Genomic DNA, 19166 nt, shown 5'->3' on the forward strand with positions numbered 1-19166 from the left:
TGTCTCTTAGGTGAATTAAAAAGAATATTCAAGTGACAAAAAAGTTTAAAATCATTCTCAGAATCAAATGCAAAGGCTGAATAGAACATAAATTGTGGAGTAAAATGCAATGATGGAGGAAGTGACCTACACCACTTGGCTGGACGTTCAGTAGATGCTCTGGGTGGGGGAGGTACGGGAAGGCGAGACGCAAGGAGGTCAGCGGTGCCAGTGCTCTGGCCCTCAGCTTCCTGGCAGCCAGGATTCCAGGTGTGAGCCACTGGTACCCAGCTCAGTGAAGCATCTTTTATTGGGGTGAAATTAGTCATCAAATTGAATTTTTAACTATATATACATAGAGCCTTCTTGCTGCAGCTGAAATAGTTCAATTATCAAATCAACAGAATATCTATGGGTAGCTTTCTCCTGGGATCTCTTTGGATTTTGTTAAGGTTACAAGTCCCAGGATAACAGATTTTCTGGTTAAGTTATATTTCTCGGCCAGGGATGTGGCTCAAGTGGCCGGTGGCGTGGTGAAGGTCTGAGTTCAAACCACAGGACTGCAAAAATAAAAAAATAAACAAAAAACAAGGGACCAACATCTTACTGTACATTAAGATAAAAATATGAGGCAAAATTTATTGACAAGAGATTGTTTTCAGCCAAAAGAACTAAAAATACTCATTTGTCTAAATCAAAATAACTGTAGGACATGACTTTTTAAATTTCTCGGTGGAATTTTGTTTAAATGGTCACTTTTCTGGGAACCTTTAGTTTTAGAATCCTGACTTTAATAAATGAAAGAAGAGATACTAAGAAACGAATCCTGTCAGCCAAACACCTAATTCTCCATGATATTATTTTGCCTTATCAAGTTTTCAGTAAAAACAAAAAAAAGCAAATGAGAACATGAACCCGCAGAACAAAACATCAACCGATTTCATCCTCCTGGGGCTCTTCCCTGGCTTCAAGTATCCTAACCTGCTGATCCTCACGGTTCTCCTCATCTACACCGTTGCCTTTGCTGGAAATTCCATCCTGCTCCTCCTCATCTGGCTGGACTCCCGCCTCCACACCCCCATGTACTTCCTGCTCACTCAGCTGTCCATCATCGACCTGGCCTACATCTCCAGCACAGTCCCCAAGACCGTCACCAACTATTTCACAGGGAAGAAAAGTATTTCCTATTTGGCCTGTGCCTCTCAGATGTTCTTCTTCCTCACCCTTGGCCTGGCTGAATGCATCCTCCTGACCCTCATGGCTTATGACCGCTACGTAGCTGTCTGTAATCCCCTGAGATACACAGTGCTCATGAGCCCCAGAGTCTGCCTGCAGATGGCTGTGGCAGCCTGGACTGGTGCAGTTCTCGCAGCCCTTGTCCACACGGTCTATCCAATGCATTTCCCTGTCTGTGGCTCCCGGGAGATCAGTCATTACTTTTGTGAGATGCCTGCTATTCTGAGAATGTCTTGTGTCGACACATCAGTCTATGAGATGGTCAAATTTGTCTCCACCATTATCTTTCTCCTGGTCCCGTTTGTTCTCATTCTGGCCTCCTATGTTCTCATCTTCCTCACTGTCCTTAGGATGAACTCTCGCAACGGGAAGAAGAAAGCTCTGGCTACCTGCTCCTCCCACCTGACTGTGGTCAGTCTCTACTTCGGCCAGGCCATCTTCATCTACATGACCCCCAGCTCATCACACACGCCGGAGCAGGACCAGATAGGAGCCGTGCTCGGCACCATCGTGACCCCCATGCTCAACCCCATCATCTACAGCTTGAGGAACAAGGAGGTGGTGGGAGCGCTGCAGAGATGCACGGGAAGGTGCTGCGGGGAGGAGCAGCCCCTGCTTCTACAGTGCTGTTCTCAGAAACGCGCCAGCCTCAGTCTGCAGGCTACCCACAGCCAATTTTAATCCCGAGACATTTTTTTTTTTTCATATTGGAAATAGAACACTGTATGTGTAAGAGAAAAGGTGGCAGGGTTTATGTCCGTTGACCCAGATTTGTTTTAGTCCCACAGTGGTGGATTTCATCGAGTACAATATTGGTGTCACTTGTTGGCCTGCTAGTTATGCCTGCTAATCTGACAAGTCTTGTATAGATAGTGGGTGGATTTTTGGACAATGATATCTGTGTAGAGATACATATTCTCTATCTCCTTTCTGAGCTTTAACATATTGGGTCACAAGATCCAGCAATGATTTGATGTTCTAGAAAGGAAGGACTTGGCTTATGTTTGCAATGTAAAAAGCATCTTATCTATTCTTTCATTCATTCACCTGTTCACCCTTGATGCCCATCACTCAATCTTCCCAGTCCAAAAAAAAAACCAGGTCCTTATAAATCTTCCTATATAACCCTCCCTTTGTCCAAATTCGTTTTCCTTCTAAGTTAAAATACATAAGTAGATGCATGTAATTAGAAACCAGAGAGGAGAATTTAGGGAGTTATTTTTTTTAAATATCAAATTTCTTTTTTTCTTTTTTCCTAGATGCATGGCTATATGTGTAATAATCAAATAAGGGCGAACAGTACCTCAAATAAAGGATATCAGTATAGCAACACCCAAACATGGTTAATTCTTGTTATTAGAACATTTAAAGTTCTCTCTGTTGTGGTTGTTTGAGAGATGCAGTCACTCATTGTAATCTGTAGTCGCCTATAACAGCGCCTGTCTCCCATCCGGCTTCTGAGCCAGCCGCACACCTCCCCTCTGCCATGCCCCGGGGAAAACTCTCCCCCTGACACGTCCCATCTGCAGTCTTGCGGGACCCAGGAGCCGCTGCCCTTCTTGGGAATTCCGTGTGGGGCTACCACTGCGGGACTTCACGTGTGATGAATACTGTTCCTTCTGTACTTGGATCTTCCAGGCTCGTTCCTGTTGTCTGACTGTGTGTCATGCGCTGTGAGACTCACTGTCATTCCATTATACTGTATATGCTTTACTGCATTGCGTGTGTGCGTGTGCGTGTGAAGAACATTCTTTCTGGGGCTGGGAAGGTGGCTCAGTGGTAGAGCGCTCGCCTTGAGCTGGAGAGCTGAGGGGCAGCGCCCAGGCCCGGAGTTCAGGCCCCACGACCGACCAACAACAGCAGCAACAACAACAGCAACCATAAAACCACCAAAAACGATCTTTCTAGAGCTAAGTGTGCGGGCCTTCGATCACTTACCCGGTGTGTGCGTGCGCGTGCGCGGGCGTCGCTCCGGGCCGAGGTCAGGGCTGACGGGTGTTACAGCTGACCGCGCGGGTGGCACGACGCCTCACCTCTCCGCCGAGGCCAGCCGCCGTGCTGAAGAGCACCGCCCTGCGCCTCGCGCCTGCGCCGCCGTGCTGAAGAGCGCCGCCCCGCGCCTCGCGCCTGCGCCGCCGTACTGAAGAGCGCCGCCCCGCGCCTCGCGCCTGCGCCGCCGTGAAGAGCGCCTCCCCGCGCCTCGCGCATGCGCCGCCGTGCTGAAGAGCGCCGCCCCGCGCCTCGCACATGCGCCGCCGTGCTGAAGAGCGCCGCCCCGCGCCTCGCGCATGCGCCGCCGTGCTGAAGAGCGCCGCCCCGCGCCTCGCACATGCGCCGCCGTGCTGAAGAGCGCCGCCCCGCGCCTCGCGCATGCGCCGCCGTGCTGAAGAGCGCCTCCCCGCGCCTCGCGCCTGCGCCGCCGTGCTGAAGAGCGCCTCCCCGCGCCTCGCGCCTGCGCCGCCGTGCTGAAGAGCGCCGCCCCGCGCCTCGCGCATGCGCCGCCGTGCTGAAGAGCGCCTCCCCGCGCCTCGCGCATGCGCCGCCGTGCTGAAGAGCGCCGCCCCGCGCCTCGCGCATGCGCGCCTCGCCGGCGTCCACCGAGGTGAGTCCGCGGGCCAGAGCCACGCTCGGAAGGGAGGCGGCGCGGCGGCCGTGACTCCGGTCATGCGCGGGCGCGGGCGCCACGGGACGGCGGCCAATCACACAGGTCCACGCACGCAACCGCAGGGAGGCGCGGGCCGAGGGCGCCGCTCCCTCAGGAGCCACACGCGACCCGGGCCCTAGTCCGGTAGGCCGCTGCGGGCGGGGTAGGCCGCCTGGCCACTGGGAGGAAGCTCTGCCCCTGGAATCCCCGCCCCGGAAGCTCCTCCTCCCGGGAAGCCCCGCCCCTGGGAAGCTCCACCTCTTGGTAACTCTGCCCCTGGAATCCCCGCCCCCGGAAGCTCCGCCCCGGAAGCTCCTCCTGGTTAGTCCCGCCCCCTGGGAGCCCCGCCCCCAGAGCGCGGTCCCGTCCATCAACTGCCAAGCTCCCCGAGTTCCGGCAGAGCCCGGCCCTGGGCAGCGCCGGCCGCGGGCCGCGGGCGGACGGGGCTGGACGGGGCCTGGGCCTCACCTCTGTCCGAGCCGTGCGCAGGCCCGGCCTGCCCCGTCCCAGGCTGCCTGCTGCTGCGGGCCGGCCGGCCCCCGTCGGTCCTCGCGTCTGTTCTTCTACCAAGTGGGGAACTGAAGACAACGGGCGCCATTTCCAAAGTGCACACCCATCTTTACCAGACTTGGTCTGTGAATCCAGCATGAGATGTATCCCCGCACCGAAGACAGAGGGAGGGGCGGGAGGAGAGAGACAGAGACAGAGAGGAGAGGGAGAGACAGAGAGACAGACAGAGGAGAGAGAAAGAGACAGAGACGGGGGGGGAGAGGAGAGGAGAGCCCGCTACAGACCAATCTCTGATGAATGTAGAAGCAAAACTTCCCAGTAAAATACTTGCTAGCTGAATTCAACAACTAAGCACAGACAAGCCAGCCACGTCAAGTTGGTTTCACCCAAGGGATGAGAGGCAGATCCAACATGTGTAAATCAACAAATGCAACGCAGATCATAAAGAGACAAGAACAAGAATCCCCTGATCATCTCAACAGATGAAGAAGCCTGACAAAATCCAGCATCATTTTATGTTAAAAGCTCTGGGGAAGATAGGAACAGAAGGATCAAACCTTAATTTAATAAAGGCTATATGCAAAAACTTAGCATTCTGCTAACCGATGAAAAACTGAAGCCGTTTCTTCTGAAGTCGGGAATAAATCAAGGATGTCCACTCTCTTCACTGTTATTCGGTATAGTCCTGGAATTCCTAGTCAGAGCAATAAGGCAAGAGGAAGAAGGAAACCAGATCCAAACAGGAGAGAAAGAAGTCAAACTGTCCCGTCCATGATCACAGGTGAAATGATCCTATATCTAACGGGCCTGATGACCATGTAATTAACGCCTTTGTATGGTATTTTCACAATAAAAAATAATAAAGGGCCTGATAATTCTTAAAACATAAACACCTTCAGCAAATTAGTAGAATAAGGAGATGAAGGACCTCTATAACGAAAACTATAACTCTGTAAAGACTAAATTGAAGAAGACACCAGGAAGTCTCAAGACCTCTCCTGTTCATGGATTTTTAGAATTAACATAGTGAAAATGGCCCGGCTGCCAATGGTGATGCACAAATTTGGTGCAGTGCTCACCAAAATACCAATGTCACTCTTCACAGAAACTGAGAAATCAAAACTCTTCGTAGAAACTGAGAAATCAATCCAAAAGCACCAATGGCCCACATAGCCAAAATAATCATGAGCAAAAATACCAGTGCTGGAGATATTAAAATTCCTGACTTTATACTGCAGAGCCACAGTAACAAAAACAGCTTGGTACTGGCACAAAACAGACATGAAGATCAATAGAACAGAGTGGAAAACCCAGAAATAAACACACTCACCTAGAGCTATGTATGTTAGGAAAAAAAAGATAGTTTCTTCAATAAATCATATTGGGAAAATTGGACATCTATTTGTAGAAGACTGAAAGTGGATCCTGTCTCTCACTTTGTCGAATGTCAACTCAAAGTGGATCAAAAACTTCAGAATAAGACCTGAAACCTTGAACTACTACAGGAAGATAAGGGGAAACATTGGAACTTATTGGACTAGACAGTTTTTTAAAACAATTTCAATGGCTCAGCTAATAAAAGACAAATGGGTCGGGCGCCGGTGGCTCACGCCTGTCATCCTAGCTACTCAGGAGGCTGAGATCTGAGGATCACAGTTCAAAGCCAACCCGGGCAGGAAAGTCCGTGAAACTCTTATCTCCAATAAACCACCAGAAAACCGGAAGTGGTGCTGTAGCTCAAGTGGTAGAGCGCTAGCCTTGAGCTGAAGAGCTGAGGGACAGCGCCCAGGCCCAGAGTTCAAGGCCCACGACAAAAAAAAAAAAAAAAAAAAAAAAAAAAAGACAAATGGACTGTATCAAGCTAAAAGGCTTTTGATGAGTAAAGATATAGTCACTATGCTAAAAAGACAGTCTACAGAATGGCAGAAGGCCTTTTGCAAGAATCTGATTACCAGAATATACAAGGAGTTGAAAATGTAAATGCTTGAAGAATCAGTAACTGGGTAAAGGAACTAAACAAAAATTCTCAGAAGAGGTTCAAATTTCCAATCAACACAGGAGGAAATGGTTCATACCCTTGGCCACAGAGGAGATATACATGGAAACTACATTAAGGTTACATCTTACTCTAGTTGTAATGGTCATCATCAAGAATAAAACAACAAATACTGGAGAGACTGCAAAGAAAAAGGAAACCTAATACATTGTCGATGGGAATTAATGCAACCACTAGTCAGTAGGGAAATTCCTCAAAACACTAAAAATAGAACTGCCTGGGATCTCATGATACCACTGTTAGGCATTTATTTAAAAGATTACAAGTTGGAATACAAAAAGGCACTTGCACACCTGTGTTCATTCCAGCATTTTCCATAGACAAATTATGGAAACAGCCAAGATACCCTACAATGTAATTTTATCCATAAGGAAGAATAATACGTCATTCACAGGGATATAGGTGAACCTGGAAAAAAAAATGAAGTCAGACTCAGAGAGACAAAGGGCAAATGTTTTATTTCATAGGTGAAAGTTAGACCTAAAACACTTATTAGATATACATATATATATATATCATATATATATATATTCGAACTGAAGTCTCATATATGCAGAGGTTGATTTCCATGGTGTAAGCCCTTTGAACAATGGACAGGAAGTGTAACAAAATGAATACCAGGAAGTAGAAAGACAAGGAGTGAGGGTTGAGTGGGGGAGGGGATGGATGAATAAAGAGAGAAATAATGGAGAAATATAGTTCTTAATTTACACACATGAAAACGGGACTAAGAAGAGTGAGGCCGCAAAGGGCGGGGAAGGAGGATTGGGATGGGGGGGAGGGGGGAGGCTGGGAAGGGATGTGAAGGGTAAACAAAGGAGGAGGCTGCAATGCTTGGTAAGAAATGTACACATTCATTATCCTGCCCATGTAATTGTAACCCCTCTGTACAGTATGTTCACAAATAAAATAAAATTAAATAAAAAAAAAAAGTGAGGCCGGGGCGGAGGGCGGCTCATGATGAAAGGAGTGCACAGATTACAATGCTACCTGAGTTATTCATCAGCGGAGACAATTTCTTTGTTCTTTTGAATACTGCTGCAATAAATGTGGATGTGCGCATGTTGCTTGGGCTTACTGTTTCATTTGAGAGTGAAAAGAAGTTGGACTTTACTCAGCCATTGCGATAGCCCTATTTTTAACTAGTTGAAGAACTTCCATTGTGTTTTCCATAATGTCTATAATAGTCTACTTTTTCTCTTACCCTAATCAGCAATTGTTATCTTTACTATTTTTTGGGAGGGGGGGGTCCGGTCATAGGGCCTGAACTCTGGGCCTGGGCGCTGTCCCTCAGCTCTTCAGCTCAAGGCTAGTGCTCTACCACTTGAGCCACAGGGCCACTTCCGGCTTTTTTCTTTTTGCTTATGTGGTGCTGAGGAATTGAACCCAGGGCCTCAGGCATGCAAGGCAAGCGCTCTACCATTGAGCCACCTTCCCAGCCCCATCTTTTCCATTTTAAACCATCACTTTATCATACAGTTTTTATTTTCATTTTCCTTATAAGTGAACCTGAACATGTCTTGGTGAATCCAGTGGTCATTTGTATGTGTTCTTTTGAAAAATGATATTCCATTAAACAAAAAACTTCTGAACATAAACAGTAGTGAAGGACAATCTACATTCTGGGAGAAAATATTCACAAGCCATATTTCTAACAAGGCATTAATGTTCAAAATATATAGTGAGTTGAAACAACTCAATAGAAAGAAAACAATCTGATTATAAAATGGACACAGGACCTGATAGACATTTCTCAAAATCGGATACAATACCCAACACATTATTAATCATCAAAGAAAGGCAAATAAAACCACTATCTCACACATCCTAAAATGGTAATGACCAAAACAATGAGATCAAGGGACTAGTGAGGATGTGGTGTGAAGATAATTCTTGTACACTGTTGGTAAAGATGTATATTGGCATAGAAATGACTGGAAACTGTGGAAGTTCAACTGCCAAAAAACTACCATATAGTCCAGAAACCCTCACTCATTTTTCCTGACTTATGTAACTCTGTACATCACCTTTCTAATAAAAAAAGTAGGAACCCCTTAAAGAGAAAACTTTACTCTTGGGAAAAACTCTAAATGAAATGAATCAATATATCAAAGAGATACCTACATCCTTATGCTTATTGTAGTACCATAGACAAGAAATAGAGTCAACCTAAGTGTCCATCAACAGACAAAGAAAATGGTGCATATATATAGTTGATATATATATATATCTTAAAATATAATTTTTAAATTTAAACGAATGATTTCATACATGCCAGCTGTATCGAGCACTTGTCTGAGGTAAAGGAGGGACTCAACAAGGGAAAGGTGACACAAAGGAGGAAGTGTAATCGAGCATCCATGAGACACAACCTACTCAAGAAGGAGACGGTCAGAACACAAAGGCCTCCAGTGGCAAGATGGGTGTTTCTGTGGAGGATGAGGGGAGGAACTTTTTAAGATCCCTGGAGAATCCCTCCAGATGTTGAGAAGTTGGCATGTAGAGAGTTGTAATTGTGAAGATGCTCCGAGTGCCCGGGACTTCTTCCTAGGTCTCCCCCAGGTCCCTGGTAGAGGTGGGACTTGGAAATACACTCAAGTAACTCAATAGAGTGCTCATTAGCAGGCACTAATGAGCTGGAGTTTGGGGCTGTGAGCCCAGACACCACACCTACGGTTCAGAGCTGCTACCAGGTGGGTTCTGGCAGGATCCGGGGGAAGGAAGTGCCAAGAGGAGTTCTCTAGAGGTGCATCCTGAACCACTTGTGCAAAGTCCCTTCTGGGACTTGTTCTCCTTGCCACTAATTCAAAGTCTGGAGGATGAATTCATATGAATAAACAAAAATAATTGTCTCTGCTGTTGCAAGTACTGGGAGCATAAAAATAACCTATAATTGCTCTGTGATTCCCCAGGGACAAATTGGGGAAAAAATACCTCTTCTGGTAGATTGTAATAGTAAAATGTATCTAGTCAGCCTGACATTTTGAGTTTTATTAACTAGTGATTGAGTGATCATTTAATATTATTTCACTTATTAGTATAAATAACAAATTTATAGTATTAAGAATAGAAATACAGAGGAAACGGGGGGAAAGCAAAGGAAAGGGCAACACTGCCCCAAAGAGAAATGTATTACTCAAATTGTGAAGTGGTAACTCCTCTGTACAACACCTTAGCAATAATATTATATTAAAAAATAGAAATACAATAGCCAGGTGCCAGTGGCTCACGCCTGCAAACACCATGTTGCCCACATAGCTGAAATACCAGGAAAAAACTTGCTGGGAAATAAATCAAACACATCAGGAAAGTATACTTCCAAGTGTATCACAGGGGCTAAAAGAAGAATGGTAGCTGTGACAATCAGTTTCTATACAGGAAAAAAATTGCCAGCTCCAATAAGACCTGATACTCACTTAAGAAAGTACACATCATAGCCAAACACCAGTGACTCACACTTTATAATCTTAGCTTCTATGGAGGCTAAGATCAGAGGATCATTGATTGAGAATCAATCTCCAAATTCTCCTTGAGACTCTACCTCCAAAAAAATGTCCATGAGAATTGTTAGGTTTTTAAAAAGAGGTAGTGAGTAAGAATAGCACCATGCAAGTGCTATTCAGGTATGGGGTAGGTTTATTTAGATCTGCTGGGACCAGGCAAGGTTGGCACTCCACACGGCTGGCAAAAGGGAGTGTCTGGCCCTTCGTTAGGCCTTACATAGGGTAGGGGCGGGAAAGGTGTATTCCGGTAAAGGGAAGTGGGACCAGGTAAGAGGTGGGACCAAGTGGGAGAAAGGTGTGGCCACATCAGATTCAGACGTGACCTCATTGGATGCAGACATGACCTCTTCCAGGTGTACCAGTTGCCTAGGTAACGCAGGTACTGGAGGTTGGGGGGTGGGGGTCTGCTCACTATCCAGGAATAAACCTTACAAGAATCTATCTCTAAATAACTATTGGCTCAAGTCGTAAAGCACCAGCTGAGTAAGCAAGCTAACCAACTACATGGCCCAGAGGTCAAACCCTAGAATCAACAAAAAGATAAAAGAAGGAAAGGATAAAAAAAAAAGAAGAAAAGGAAGTATATGCCACATTTCTACTTTATACAATTGGTAATAGAGACAGTGTTTCTCTTTTAATAGGACCTTAAATCATGGAAATTGAAAGATGTAAAAACTGAATCATGAGACAGCATTTGCCAAGTGACATGGTTAATATAGCTCTCTCCATTATAGGACATGTCACAATAAACTAAAAAAATGCAAAGTTAAATTTCCAGAATGACTTAAGGACAGACCTCAGGCACAGAAGAAGATATGCTTGCCTACCTGAGAAGATGGAGGAGGGATAGGGAAGAATGAGGAGGGAGTGACAAAACTCCCAAGCATTGCCTCCAAGAGCTTTCCTGAGGTTAAAGCACCGTTAGAAAGCTGCCCATTTAACTTCATAGAAAAGCTTTCCGCTGCCTTCACACTGCCTCCTTACCATAAAAACGTTCCACTGGTTTTGTGGATAGACTTGATGGTCCGTGAGACAAATCAAAGCTTGTCTATCTTTGTAGATTCCTAAGTGTGCCCAATAAAGCAAGATCTATCTAGTGAAGGAGTTGGGTTTTTGTTTTGTTTTCCACAGCCGCATCCTGTTTTTAGATCATCCCCAGCACATTATAGATACTCATAATAGATAAACAGTTGCTGAGTTAACTTAAAATCATCTACGTGGGCAGTTCTTAGTATGTCTTTTTAAAAAGGCTAGCGTAGGACCAATTCTGAATGATCAACTCCACGGTAGTATTTGTTCTAGAAATGTACAGCTTAAAAAGAACGTCAGTTCTGTGGACTGAGGTAACCCATTCATTTCCCCCAAAGTACTGAAAAGAACCCTGTGTTTTGTTCAAACAAACACAGACTGCTCACAGCAGTATCATTTTCAATGGCCCCAAACGGCCCCAATCCACCCGTCCGTCCACTGGTGAATGGCTAGACACTGGCCATGCTCACACAGCAGAACGTGGCTCAGGCATGCAAAGCCCGCGGCGGCCATGCTCACACAGCAGAACGTGGCTCAGGCATGCAAAGCACATGGCGGCCATGCTCACACAGCAGAACGTGGCTCAGGCATGCAAAGCCCGCGGCGGCCATGCTCACACAGCAGAACGTGGCTCAGGCATGCAAAGCCCGCGGCGGCCATGCTCACGCAGCAGAACGTGGCTCAGGCATGCAAAGCCCGCGGCGGCCATGCTCACACAGCAGAACGTGGCTCAGGCATGCAAAGCACATGGCGGCCATGCTCACACAGCAGAACGTGGCTCAGGCATGCAAAGCCCGCGGCGGCCATGCTCACGCAGCAGAACGTGGCTCAGGCATGCAAAGCCCGCGGCGGCCATGCTCACGCAGCAGAACGTGGCTCAGGCATGCAAAGCCCGCGGCGGCGGCCTCGAGGCGCACCTCGGGGCGGGGCTGCCCAGGACCCAGGCCTGGCCGCCAGCCGCGCCCGCGCCATCGGAGGCCAGGGGGCCGGCCGGCCAGGCTCCCACCCCACCGCCGCCCCGCGCCTTACACAGATGGATGCTGACCACCTCGAAAGGACGCTCCACCGACTCCCGCCTGCACGCCCGCCAGGGCCGCAAGGGCGGAAACAGCCGCTCGGCGCTCTGAGATCTGATTGGCCAAGGCTCCCGGAGGCCCGGAAGAGGATATAGTGCTGCAGGGCCCGCCCCTCACACTGCGCTTGCGCAGAAAACAGCCACGCGGCGCTCTGAGATCTGATTGGCTAGGCCAATCAGAACCTGGGAGAGGCGGGAAGAGCCTGGGGGGGGGGGAGTTAGTGCTGCTGGGCCCGCCCCTCCCAGTGCGCTTGCGCAGTGCCCACTGCTGGCTGCCCCAGGAAGTGCGGCCTCCAGGGGAAGTACCGCCTCCGAGACCCGCAAGGCCGGTACCGGTTCCGGGTTCACACCCGACCCTGGGTGCCGCACCTGCCCTGCCGCCCGAGGCCGTGGACTCCTCTGCCAGCTGCTCCTCCCGCACACCGCGGCAGCGCTCGTGGAAAGGCGCGGGTGAGCCAGACTCCCACAAGCCCGAGTCCCCGAGCCCGAGGCCCAGCGGGAGGCCGGCGCTCCGAGGGCAGCAGCGAGGGCCTGTCCCCTGCACACTGTCCCCTGCAGACTGTCCCCTGCAGACTGTCCCCTGCACACTGTCCCCTGCACACTGTCCCCTGCAGACTGTCCCCTGCAGACTGCCCACTGCAGACTGTCCCCTGCAGACTGTCCCCTGCAGACTGTCCCCTGCACACTGTCCCCTGCACACTGTCCCCTGCACACTGTCCCCTGCAGACTGTCCCCTGCACACTGTCCCCTGCACACTGTCCCCTGCAGACTGTCCCCTGCAGACTGTCCCCTGCAGACTGTCCCCTGCAGACTGTCCCCTGCAGACTGTCCCCTGCAGACTGTCCCCTGCACACTGTCCCCTGCACACTGTCCCCTGCACACTGTCCCCTGCACACTGTCCCCTGCACACTGTCCCCTGCAGACTGTCCCCTGCACACTGTCCCCTGCACACTGTCCCCTGCAGACTGTCCCCTGCAGACTGTCCCCTGCAGACTGTCCCCTGCAGACTGTCCCCTGCAGACTGTCCCCTGCAGACTGTCCCCTGCACACTGCCCACTGCAGACTGTCCCCTGCAGACTGTCCCCTGCAGACTGCCCACTGCAGACTGTCCCCTGCAGACTGCCCACTGCAGGCTGTCCCCTGCAGACTGTCCCCTGCAGACTGCCCACTGCAGACTGTCACCTGCAGACTGTCCACTGCAGACTGCCCACTGCAGACTGTCCCCTGCAGACTGCCCACTGCAGACTGTCCCCTGCACACTGTCCCCTGCAGACTGTCCCCTGCAGACTGTCCCCTGCAGACTGTCCCCTGCAGACTGCCCACTGCAGACTGTCCCCTGCAGACTGTCCCCTGCAGACTGTCCACTGCAGACTGTCCCCTGCAGACTGTCCCCTGCAGACTGTCCCCTGCAGACTGTCCCCTGCAGACTGTCCCCTGCAGACTGCCCACTGCAGACTGTCCCCTGCACACTGTCCCCTGCAGACTGTCCCCTGCAGACTGTCCCCTGCAGACTGCCCACTGCAGACTGCCCACTGCAGACTGTCCCCTGCACACTGTCCCCTGCAGACTGCCCACTGCACACTGCCCACTGCACACTGCCCACTGCAGACTGTCCACTGCAGGCTGCCCACTGCAGACTGTCCCCTGCAGACTGCCCACTGCACACTGCCCACTGCAGGCTGCCCACTGCACACTGCACACTGTCCACTGCAGTCTGCCCACTGCAGGCTGCCCACTGCAGACTCCCCAGTGCAGACTCCCCAGTGCAGACTGCCCAGTGCAGACTGTCCACTGTAGACTGTGCACTGTGGACTGTCCACTGCAGACTGTCCACTGCAGAATGTCTATTGCAGCAGCCAATGTAGACTGTGCACTGTAGACTGTGCACTGTAGACTGTGCACCGTGGACTGTCCACTGCAGCTGTCCACTGCAGCTGTCCACTGTGGACTGTCCACTGCAGGCGCTCCCTCGCGGAGTGCCCGTGGGGAGCCTCGAGGTGTTTCTTGTGGTGGATTGGGCTGACTGTCTTCTCTTCGACAGAGAGAAGGGGCAGCGCAGCCCAGCCATGCCTCCTGCAGCTCCCGGCAGCCTGCTCTTGGCTTGTAGCCTGGCTGTTGTGCCCTTCTTCACAGGTGAGCGGATGGGATGCCGTCCCCCTGGCTCCTGCCTTGTCTCTATTTCTTCTTCAATACTGACTTGAGTGTCACCATCCCTTTTGGGCCCTGGACTCCTCATGACCCCTTAGTGAACTAGTAGACATGACCTGTGCCCTCAAAATGCTTTGGTCTGTTCACCAGCGCTGGAGACGGAGTCCCAGTGTCAAGTCCAGGCCAGCTGTCGAGCCCAACAGCTCCTTTTTAGAGAACTTACTCTTTGATTCCTTCCTGCGGACATGTGAGGAATTAGGAGCTCAGGTAGCTCTGACATGTGCCTGGCCTTGTGAGGTCTGCGCCTCATGCAGAGCAGCTCTGGGAGCGGGAGCTGTGGCTCCAGTGATAAGAGCACCAGTTTTGAGAGATAAAGCTAAGGGACGGCACGCAGGCCCTGAGTTCAAACCCCAGGACTAGAACAAGAACAACGACAAAAAAGGCATTCTGGCATTTTGACCGTTTGGTTGCCACACACGTAATCCACAGGAGGTTGGCAGGAGGATCAAAGTTTGAAACCAGCCTGGAGAACACCTTAAAAAAAAAAAAAAAGGAAAAGGTGAGCCAGAACGCAGGGCCCGAGACCCAAGCCCAGAACCAGGCAACCGCGGCTGAATAGTTTGCTGTTTGCTGTTTTTGTTTTTGTTTTTTCTCTAGAGCTGACTTGTGTTGGAGAAATGAGTGAATAAGTAAAATATTCACCATTATAAAATAGATCATTAGCTTTGCTCAAGTAGTTCTAGTTACTTCTGCTTCTTCCCTGATCTCGAACAGGGCTATTGGGCTTCTCTGCAGATAGCATTATCCACCCCGGTTGCTCTCCAGATGCAGCAGACGAGGTCCTTCAGTTCACACTTCATAATTATTGCTGCCAGGCCCTCGTCCACCCCATGTCCCCGAGCCGGTCCTCGAATCCAGTGGCTCTGACAGCTCCTGCCCACCGCTCACGTTGTACCTTTGAATAAATGCACAACAGACAAACACAACTGAATTCCCATCAGTGAACCAGATATCTTCCCGAGAGGTTAGGGCATCTTCTGGCAAGAAAAATTCAGGCAAGATTTTAACATCGTGAAGGTGATAGGAAAGTTCATTAGAAAAGAATGGTAGAGAAAGAGCACGCAGCACCGGCATGCTGGGGGAAGACAACAGGTCCGCCCGTCCAGCCATCTCGAGCCGTTTTCCTCCTCACAGAGACTGACCGTGGGTTGAGTCAGGAATTTTTTTTTTTTTACAGAGACTGACCGTGGGTTGAGTCAGGATTTTTTTTAAAAATAGAAACTGACCGTGGGTTAAGTCAGGATTTTTTTTTTTTTTGTAGCCCCCGTCACCATTTTCTTGTCTGGCAGGATTTGGCTTATCAGATCATCCTGCCATCTGCAAATTCTATGAATGCTTGCTTTCCCAGTAACTGGGCCACTGTCTTTCCTTGTCCTCATGTTTCTCTGGAATTGGGAAAGTCTTGCCAGCCACCACGCTGCTCCCCATTACCAGGTACCAGTCAGAATTGCTCATGAGCCAGTTTAGAACTTTAATAAGAAAAGTAAGCACAATTTCATATTAAATTCCAACTCTGCCTTAATGTTCACAGAAAGATGGGGAAAATCCAACAATTCAGGATCACTATGAATAGCTGGGAGGAGTGACATTAACTTGCCTGAGGTTATTAAGATTTTCACAGAAACAAAAGCCCAAAGTAGAAAAGACAAGAGCTTTGATTTTCATTAAGAATTCCATTCCACAATCGTTTAATCGAAGCTGCTACTAGCTGTCTGCAGCAACACAGGTGTGTGCATTTGGTGTGACTGACTTTACTTACACTTGATGTTAATTAATTTGAATTTAAACACAACTCTGGAAGAACTTCAAAATAGTTTGGTGTGAAGAGCTCACCAAGGAAGAATGTGAAACATATTTCTGAGAAGTAGAAGGTGTCTGTATTATTGTGTTGTTGGTTAGTTTTCTTTTGTTCTTTTAAGGTCTTTTTAGGTATTGATTTTAAGCTTATTTTTCTGCAGGTTTTGTTTTGGTGCGGGGCTTGAACTTGGGGCCTCATGAACTTGCTTGGCTTTTTCACGCACGGCTGAGGTGTTACGTCTTGAGCCACACCTGCATGTTCTGCTTACCTCTGGTTAATTAGACATAAGCGTCCTGTGCGTGTTTCTCAAGGCTTCAAACCTTTATCCTCAGATCTCAGCCTCCCAAGTGGCTACAGTTAGAGTTTTTATAATTTCCTTTTTGTCTCTCCATGATTTTAAATTACTTGGGACTGGGCTTCATCATATAATATTCTAGGAAGCCAGGCACGGTTCGCCGTGGATCTCAGAGCATCGCCACGCTTGCAGGACCTGCAGTCCTTGGTCTGCTGGTCATCCTGTCATCTCAGCCTTCACTTCAGGCTCCTGCTCTTCCTGCCTTCACTCAGCGCCACCCCAGCCCACCTGCCCAGGTAGAGACCTGGTTATCCTCTCCTTTGCAGGGACCAGGGTGGTATAGCACAATATCCCAAAGCTATTCGTTAAACTGAAAAAAAGTTAAAATATTTTGCATCCTCTACCTGGGCAGTTTACCCTCGACTTCTCTCATAGTTTTAACTAAGTGTTCCATGCCGGGACACGGTAGCCCTGGGGGTTCTGTCCTGCTCTCCCACACAGACTTGCCCTGCTTTCCTACGAAGCGCATCCTGATCGCGAGTGAGAACTGGTCCTGAAGCCCCCCCTCCCCGCTCCCTGCCCTGCTGAGAGGCCTCGGTCTACTTGAACAGGGGCCTGCAGGGTCCGGTGTCAGTGGCTCACACCCGTAGCTCTTAACTACTCAGGAGGCTGAGATCTGAGGATTGGAGTCTGAAGCCAGCCCAGGCAGGAAATCTGTGAGACTCGTATCTCTAATCGACCATTAAAAAGTCAGAAGTAGAGCTGTGGCCCAAAGTGGTATAGATCTGGCCTTGAACATAAAGACTCAGAGACGGTGCCCAGGCCCTGACTTCAAGCCCTAGTAGAAGCACTCAAAATGAAGGAAGAAAGAAAGAAGGGAGGAAGAAAGGAAGGGAGGGAAGAAAGGAGAGGAGAGAGAGAGAAGAGAAAAAGAAAAGAAAAAGGAGGGAAAAAAGAAAGGAAAAGGAAAACAGAAAAGAAAAGGAAGAGAAGTTGTGGGGTTCTTGGTGCTCAGGCAAGGTGAGGCCCGGGAACACTGGGCACTGGTGTGTCCCGTGAGTGTGTCCCGCGAGTGTGTCCCGTGAGCGTGTCCTGTGAGCGTGCCCCATGAGTGTGTCCCGTGAGCGTGTCCTGTGACTGTGTCCTGTGAGTGTGTCCCGTGAGCGTGTCCTGTGAGCGTGCCCCATGAGTGTGTCCCGTGAGCGTGTCCTGTGAGCGTGTCCTGTGAGTGTGCCCCATGAGTGTGTCCCGTGAGCGTGTCCTGTGACTGTGTCCTGTGAGTGTGTCCCGTGAGCGTGTCCTGTGAGCGTGCCCCATGAGTGTGTCCCGTGAGCGTGTCCTGTGAGCGTGCCCCATGAGTGTGTCCCGTGAGTGTGTCCCGTGAGCGTGTCCTGTGAGTGTGTCCTGTGAGCGTGTCCTGTGAGTGTGCCCCATGAATGTGTCCCGTGAGTGTGTCCTGTGTGTCCAGTGAGCGAGTCCCACGAGTGTGTCCCTCGAGCGTGTCCTGTGAGTGTGTCCCGTGAGTGTGTCCCTCGAGCGTGTCCCTCGAGCATGTCCTGTGAGTGTGCCCCATGAGTGTGTCCCGTGAGCGTGTCCTGTGAGCGTGCCCCATGAGTGTGTCCTGTGAGCGTGCCCCATGAGTGTGTCCCGTGAGTGTGTCCTGTGAGCGTGCCCATGAGTGTGTCCCGTGAGCGTGTCCGGCAATGGGCACCGCACACTCTCATTTTATGATGGAAGCAGAGCCTGGGGAGTCCAGAGAGCTCCAGGCTTGGAGGAAGGTCAGCAAATCACAGCTGCCTTTGGTAGCCTGAGAACACTCTGCTGTTGAGTGCTGTGCTGTTGGGTGCTGTGCTGTTGGGTGCTCTGCTGTTGAGTGCTCTGCTGTTGGGTGCTGTGCTGTTGGGTGCTGTGCTGTTGAGTGCTCTGCTGTTGGGTGCTGTGCTGTTGAGTGCTCTGCTGTTGGGTGCTGTGCTGTTGGGTGCTCTGCTGTTGGGTGCTCTGCTGTTGAGTGCTGTGCTGTTGAGTGCTCTGCTGTTGGGTGCTGTGCTGTTGGGTGCTCTGCTGTTGGGTGCTGTGCTGTTGAGTGCTCTGCTGTTGGGTGCTGTGCTGTTGAGTGCTCTGCTGTTGAGTGCTCTGCTGTTGGGTGCTCTGCTGTTGGGTGCTGTGCTGTTGGGTGCTCTGCTGTTGGGTGCTGTGCTGTTGAGTGCTCTGCTGTTGAGTGCTCTGCTGTTGGGTGCTCTGCTGTTGAGTGCTCTGCTGTTGGGTGCTGTGCTGTTGGGTGCTCTGCTGTTGGGTGCTGTGCTGTTGGGTGCTGTGCTGTTGAGTGCTCTGCTGTTGGGTGCTGTGCTGTTGGGTGCTCTGCTGTTGAGTGCTGTGCTGTTGGGTGCTCTGCTGTTGGGTGCTGTGCTGTTGAGTGCTCTGCTGTTGGGTGCTGTGCTGTTGAGTGCTGTGCTGTTGAGTGCTGTGCTGTTGGGTGCTGTGCTGTTGAGTGCTCTGCTGTTGAGTGCTCTGCTGTTGAGTGCTGTGCTGTTGGGTGCTCTGCTGTTGGGTGCTCTGCTGTTGAGTGCTGTCGCTGCTGCTCACTTCTTTTCTTGGCCCTTAGCTTTCCCCAGGCTTTCTCTGTAGCTCCTTCCCCTCTGCTCTGCCCAGGCTGGTTCCCTGGAGCCACCCAGCCCTGTCCTAGCTCATGACGAGGGACAGTGGGTGGACAGGGAGCCAGCCGCCTTAGTTAAGTTCACTAAGACATTGTTACGGAGACTCAAAGACAAAGAACGCAGGCAGAATCAGCCTCCTTGGTGTTGGTGGGGCTCCTGCCAGAGCGGTCTGTGCCGCA

General features: G+C 50.2%; 1 protein-coding gene across 1 annotated transcript; it reads left to right on the forward strand.

Annotated features, from left to right (window-relative positions):
* The first annotated feature begins 888 nt into the window (after nucleotides 1-888).
* Nucleotides 889-1896, forward strand: LOC138810757 (olfactory receptor 2T27-like). The gene has a single exon (XM_069997962.1). The coding sequence runs from the start codon at nucleotides 889-891 to the stop codon at nucleotides 1894-1896; it is 1008 nt and encodes a 335-aa protein (XP_069854063.1).
* Nucleotides 1897-19166: the final 17270 nt, after the last annotated feature.

This window comes from Dipodomys merriami, unplaced genomic scaffold (genome assembly GCF_024711535.1).
Source record: "Dipodomys merriami isolate MVZ:Mamm:240054 unplaced genomic scaffold, mDipMer1.0.p SCAF_508, whole genome shotgun sequence".
NCBI lineage: Eukaryota > Metazoa > Chordata > Mammalia > Rodentia > Heteromyidae > Dipodomys > Dipodomys merriami.

Bases quoted from the DNA above. Each gene is read 5' to 3' on its own strand.
- LOC138810757 (XM_069997962.1), top strand. From the start codon at position 889: ATGAACCCGCAGAACAAAACATCAACCGATTTCATCCTCCTGGGGCTC.